The sequence below is a fragment of the Papio anubis genome, chromosome 7, assembly GCF_008728515.1.
Source record: "Papio anubis isolate 15944 chromosome 7, Panubis1.0, whole genome shotgun sequence".
Lineage (NCBI taxonomy): Eukaryota > Metazoa > Chordata > Mammalia > Primates > Cercopithecidae > Papio > Papio anubis.
The window spans coordinates 31,591,075-31,597,452 of record NC_044982.1 but is presented as its reverse complement, the minus strand read 5'-3'; the positions used below and the strand labels follow the sequence as shown (position 1 = coordinate 31,597,452).

The 6,378-nt window shown below is 43.8% G+C and overlaps 1 protein-coding gene across 4 annotated transcripts in view; it reads right to left on the bottom strand.

The window, feature by feature from the left end:
• Positions 1-2,900: 2,900 nt before the first annotated feature.
• The window catches only part of NEK9 (NIMA related kinase 9), a 44,815-nt gene continuing 41,337 nt past the window's right edge, over positions 2,901-6,378 (bottom strand). For all 4 annotated transcript variants that reach the window (XM_009211975.1, XM_009211976.1, XM_003902065.2 and 1 more), the window contains one exon: positions 2,901-5,457. In XM_009211975.1, coding sequence (XP_009210239.1) covers positions 5,335-5,457 — 123 coding nt within the window. In that variant the 3' untranslated portion in view covers positions 2,901-5,334. The remainder of the gene's footprint in view (positions 5,458-6,378) is intronic.

Sequence of the window (6,378 nt, the reverse complement as noted above, 5' to 3'; positions counted from 1 at the left end):
TGCAGCTTCTGCTGAGTTGCTGGGCTAACAGATCAGACCAATTTGAAATGTGAGTTAAGGCTTTAGCGGTGAAGCTGCAGGACACAGGCTGGGGAAAAAGTCCTATATATTTAAAAAGGAGCACATATTTCTTTGCACCCTTTTTAATTGTTCCAAAGGAAAGGAGGTATCACATAATAAAGCTTTATGGGTAGTCCCTTAAGGAAACCTCACACAGAGATAATGGATATTTAACCTAATAGGTACATTCCCTAGGCAAGTTCAATGAAATGTACACTTTAAGTGGGAATGTAAACTAGTACATTGCAATAGATGGCAAGAATAAGCTGTGGCCAAGGTCACAAAATGGCAACATGTGGACTGCTTTGCTCCACAGATGTTTTATTTAGCTGGCCTAGTATTCACAATATGATCCGACATTTAAAAACTGGGATATGGAACATCTCTTGAAAAACTGGAAGTTCTGGAAACACTGGGCCAGCAACCTGCATGGCACAAATTGGGTGGGGTTTAGAATCAGATGGATGCTCCTTCAGATGGGAATGGTAGCACCAGACCACCGCAGTCTCACCTGACCTGCTTCACTTCTTTACTTTATCTGCCTGGTACCACAGGCTCCTGGATTCGGGATCCCTGGATGTTAGTAAGGTCATAGATCAGGGCCCTCCAGAGAGAACAAATGTTGTTATATGTGGGGAGTGCTTTCTATAGACAAGGAAGCAGTTATTCGCTCTCATTTTGCTAAAGAAATAAGACAGTAGTCAATGCCTTAGTGTTCCCTTTAATCTCTACATGTTTAGGCCTTGGTTATATCAGAAATATCTTTCAAGGCCGAGCACAGTGGCTCATGCCTGTAATCCCAGCACTTTGGGAGGCCAAAGTGGGCAGATCATGAGGTCAAGAGATCGAGACCATCCTGGCCAACATGGTGAAACCCCGTCTCTACTAAAAATACAAAAATCAGCTGTGTGTGGTGGTGTACGCCTGTAGTCCCAACTACTCGGGAGGCTGAGGCAGGAGAATTGCTTGAACCCAGGAGGCAGAGGTTGCAGTGAGCTGAGATCGCGCCATTGCACTCCAGCCTGGTGACCTAGTGAGACTCCATCTCAAAAAAAAAAAAAAAAAAAAAAAAGAAGTATCTTTCATCTTTTAAATTTAGCTTGATCTGGTCTCTGGAAAGAGGTAAGAACCTTTTTTTAAAAAAATCTAAATCTCTTCCCAGATAGCTCAGAGGATGACAGTAAATAAATGCATGCTGCTTCTTAATGTCTGTATTTTATACTACTTTATCCAATAAATGTTTAGTGCAAGTAAACATTATAAATTCTAAAGTTCATAAGGTTACACCATGGAAGAAATTTCATGGAGAAACTCACATGGAAACGAATTTCATTAAAAATGTATACAGATGTGCCGAGACAGTATTTCTTTTTTATTTTATTTTTTTGAGATGGAGTCTCGCTCTTGTTGCCCAGGCTGGAGTGCAGTGGAGCGATCTTGGCTCACTGCAAGCTCCGCCTCCCAGGTTCATGCCACTCTCCTGCCTCAGCCTCCCTAGTAGCTGGGACTACAGGCGCCCGCCACCATGCCCAGCTAATTTTTTGTATTTTTAGTAGAGACGGGGTTTCACCGTGTTAGCCAGGATGATATCTATCTCCTGACCTGCCTGCCTCAGCCTCCTGAAGTGCTGGGATTACAGGCATGAACCACCATGCCCGGCCTGCCGAGATAGTTTTTCTTTTTTTTTTTTTTTGAGATGGAGTCTTGCTCTGTAGCCCAGGCTGGAGTGCAGTGGTGTGATCTCAGCTCACTGCAAACTCTGCCTCCTGGGTTCACACCTTTCTCCTGCCTCAGCTTCCCGAGTAGCTGGGACTACAGGTGCCCGCCACAACACCCGGCTAATTTTTTTGTATTTTTAGTAGAGACGGGGTTTCACCGTGCTAGCCAGGATGGTCTCGATCTCCTGACCTCGTGATCCGCCCGTCTCGGCCTCCTGAAGTGCTGGGATTACAGGCGTGAGCCACCACGTCCGGCTGGAGACAGTATTTCTTAACAGCAATGTATATAATGCAGCACAGCACCTTCTGGTCAATGTCTGCTTTCATTATCAATATATCACTCTCCACAGCTACACAGGAGGTAACAGAGATGTGACATAGTGGAGTTTTTCTCTCTAATGTTCATGATTCTGTGAGGTTTAATGATCAGCATGTTTATTTCCACAGTTAATCATTGAAACAATAAATGATTTTTGGCATTGCAGCAGGAAGGAACATGTTTTATAGTCCTGATTACAGCCCACTCTACCCTGACCATCATGAATACTTTTTTGGAGGTTTAGGGATTTCATCTGAATGAATTTATTTAAAATGCATTCTTGCCCCTGAATTGTTCTATTATGAATGTTTGTGAACATATGGCAAATGAAATGAAAATTTTTAGTGTACTTTTGCTTTAAACTTCAATGTAAGGCTCAGCGAAGAGAAGTAGCGTGGCTGTGCTATGCCAGGGAGACCAAATTCAGTTCAATCTCTTTGAGGGAAAAGTTTTACAAACCATAAACTAGCATTATCACTTGGAAAGGCCCCCACTGAGACTGAGGAGGTAGGTACAAGAAAGAATCATCCTTTTAGTGGCTCATTTTTTCCCTCCCTCTGCACTTTCAGCACTTTTAGACATTTTTGGGAAAAAAGCTGTAGCAGTAGAAATGATTCTGCTGGCAAGAATAAGAAACTGGAGAGAAGCAAAGACTATTTCTGTGCAAATGTCCCTTGCATTGTTTCTGTTCCAAGAACATTATTTATATAAAGACTCATAGAATCAAAGATTCACGGAGGCCTAGAATCTGGATGTTTTATCCCCAGAGACTAAGGTCCATGCACAGGCTTACTGAGGCACAGTACTGATTAAGAGCTTAAATGTTTATTTAAAACAGAAATGCCAAACCACTCCACCCTCAACCTTTCAAGCAACCTGGCTAACAATAAACTAGTTCTTCCGCAACAATGTTAGAGCAGAGGAGTAACTCAGGTTATACTGTAACTCAAAAGCAATACTACTAGAAAACTTAAAACACCTAGCACTGCATAAAGAAAAAAGCAGGACAAAATGTAAAGAGAATTAGCTACAGAAAACCATTCAAAGGCATTTCTACTGCCTCATCTTTTACTCCATCCCCCTTTGAACTGGTTTCTGTTTCCATACTTGTTTGGTGGGAAAAAAAATCATATGGCTGTCTCAGGCACAATATGAGAAAGTGCAGACTGTCTCTAAGGCACAGAACTTAGATTCTCAGCAAATCTAGACTTCCTAAGGGAATATGCTAGAGAAAATGACCACAGCGTTCCACTGCTAGGGAAAGACTCCCCTGTGAACAAGACCAGGGCGCTCACCCACCCCCAGCACTCACTTTCACCCCACCTTCTCAGCAACGTGCCCATGTCCCTCAGCTCCACAGCAGAAGCAATCCTCATGATGAACACCCAAACTGACCTGGCCTCTCAGGCCTGCTGAGATGATGAGCATGAGGATACAGGGACATGACAGGCCAATCAGTCCTTAAGAAAATCAAAGTTGCATTTACATGCTGAACCAAAACCCACTGTCAGGGTTTACGGCAACCCCCGCAAGTCCCCAGAACTTGCAACTTTAATCAAAGTTTGGCTGCTTCCCTGATTTCAAGAAAAGGTTTCAGTGATTACATTAGTACTAATGTAATAGGCTTCCCAGAACTGAGAAAACAATGGGAACATCAAACCAAAGAAGATCCCATTAAACAGAGCTGCCTGTCCCCAGCAACGGGGTTCTCCCCGAGCATCAGCCTTTATGCCACCAGTTTTGGGGAAATGGCAAAATTTCCATTGCACAGGACCTCCCATAATGTTGAACAGATGATCAAACATTTTGGTCTGGGGAAAATGAAACAAAATTATTTTAGCTATTTGTAGGAAGGTGCGATGTGAGACTCATCAAAGGTAGGATGTGTGACACAAAATACCACAGGAACATTTTACAAGGCTAGGTGGAAACACAAAGCTCACATCCTTAAGGAAACCATCAAATACTTGCCTAGAACTTTCTATATGAAGTTTTGTTCTTCTAGGACACTATTTCTCTTTGGCAAGCTAGCTTTTTTCTATCTACAAAGACACAATGAGTACAGGATTAGAAGTGAGCTCTCAGCCAAATTCCTTTTGCAAGTTCTACCTGTTCTGTTAGGCTTCAGGGAATCCCAGGGTTTGGTGCTGGCTTTGGGTCACTCAGGTAGGAAAGATAATACAGATTCATTGGTTATCGTATGGCTTCATAAAACACCAAAAGGAGAAAAATACTGACCAGACACACAGAAAGAAAGTGGTTGGGGCTGCTGCTATCAAGATCAGAACCCTAAGAGCCACGAAGGCAGAGGCTCAAGAAGTCTTTTCATGGGCAGAAGACGGAGAGCCCTCTAAGTCCTCTCTAAGATACCAAGTAGAGGCAGCTAAAGGAGGACCTTTTCTTCTTCATGATTTTCTCTTAAGGCTATTCTGACTGCCCCATGGACTCAACTCTCTGAGACACCTCATCCCTCAGAGACACCTTATTACCTCATCCACAGCTAGGAAATCCCACCCTGCACTGGCCACAGCCTGAAACACCAGCTGTGTGATGAGGAGGGTCCTGCCCTTTCTCTACTCCTCACTCAAGAAATTTCAATCAACCCTCAAAGGAAAAGCAACCTAAGCCTATCTTTCCTCTTGAAGCATTTAGCTGCACAGAGTAACTGAACTTTCTGGAAACAAGCCTTAGATGGACTCCATCAGACATATTTTCCTGGACTCAGGGCTCCCAAGAGGGCTCAGACTACTTCACCACTCTGCAGAGGACACTGGGCGGGCCATGCCTGACTCCAGCCCACTCCAGTTTTACACTTTTCCCTCTCCCACCCAGAGGGGTAATGCCTGGTACTGAATTCCCAAGGCAGCTTCCAATCAATGGTGAAAATGATACATGGGATATAAGCTGCTACCAGCGCAATTAAGGTGAGCACTGTGTCTCCTCTTCAAAGGTGGGATCAACAGATGAGGTACAGAGCTGCTGTTGCTATGGCAGTCACTGATGACAAAGCCAGGGCCATGGTGGCCCTTCCATTCTCCAAAACAATAAAATCACCCTAGATCCTATCTAAAAGGCAATGCCACTCTCCAAATGTACAAGGAAAGTGCTTCAGAGCCTCTGCCTTGCGCTCCTCTTCTGCAAGTGAACAAAGCCAGGAAAGCTGCTCTCTGCATTCGGTAAGTGTGCTGTGAAGTTCTTTGGGTCCCAGTTTCCTGGGGGCTCTATAGGCTCAGGAGACTAGAGGCTGGGTCGACAGGAGTCTGTTCCCAGGAGGCACCAGGAATCTGAATCTAAGTCAGGCTTTGGATCCATTTCCATCTCTTCCTTTGCTGTCTGAGTTCCTTTGGAATGCATCCCCACCTGTCCGGATAAAACACAGTTCCATATTAGCCACAGTGCCACCTAGTCACAGCAGTAGTTCAGTACTATATTTTCAATGCCAACCTCTAAGGATTTGTAGCCACGATCTTGTGAGACACTCATGGCAGTATTTTAGATACAGTCATACCTTTATATTAATTGCAGGTAGGGTGACCAACTATCCAGGTTTGTCGAGGACTGTGGGGTTTCCTGGGATGCAGAACTCTCAGTTTTAAAATGGAAAAAGTCCTGGGCAAAACAATCTTCTCCCTGTTAGAGCTGCCAATCTTACCTCGTGGTTTTTTTTTTTTTTTTTTTTGAGACAGGGTCTTGCTCTGTTGCTTACACCGAAGTGCAGTGGTGTGATCACGGATCACTGCAGCCTCGACATCCCCAGATTCAGGTGATCCTCCCAACTCAGCCTCTTGAATAACTGGGACTATAGGCGTGTGCCATCATGCCCAGCTAGTTTTTATTTTTGGTAGAAATGGGATTTCACCACATTGCCCAGGCTAGTCTCGAACTCCTGGGCTCAAGCAATCTCCCAAAGTGCTGGGATCACAGGTGTGAGCCACTGTGCTCAGCCTGTATATTAATTTCTAAAGTAATTTCATAAACATTAGTTCATATAATCCTCCAAAGAACCATACAAGGGATCTATTATTTTCTTTCAGGTGAGAAACCAGGGCTCAGAGAAAACAAAGTAAGTAGCCCAAACACCTACAGCTGGTAAATGGCAAAGCCAAGGGCCTAACCTTATTTCTCTGCTTCTGCTTCCCTCTATATAAAACAATGGCATGGCTCTCGAAAAATAATGCAAGCAGAATCACTTTTGAAGTATTTTCACTAAAAATGTTTAATGTGAATCTCATCAAGCCTTAGGTTAAACTTCCAGTTTTCAGAAAAGACAGGGTGACAGAA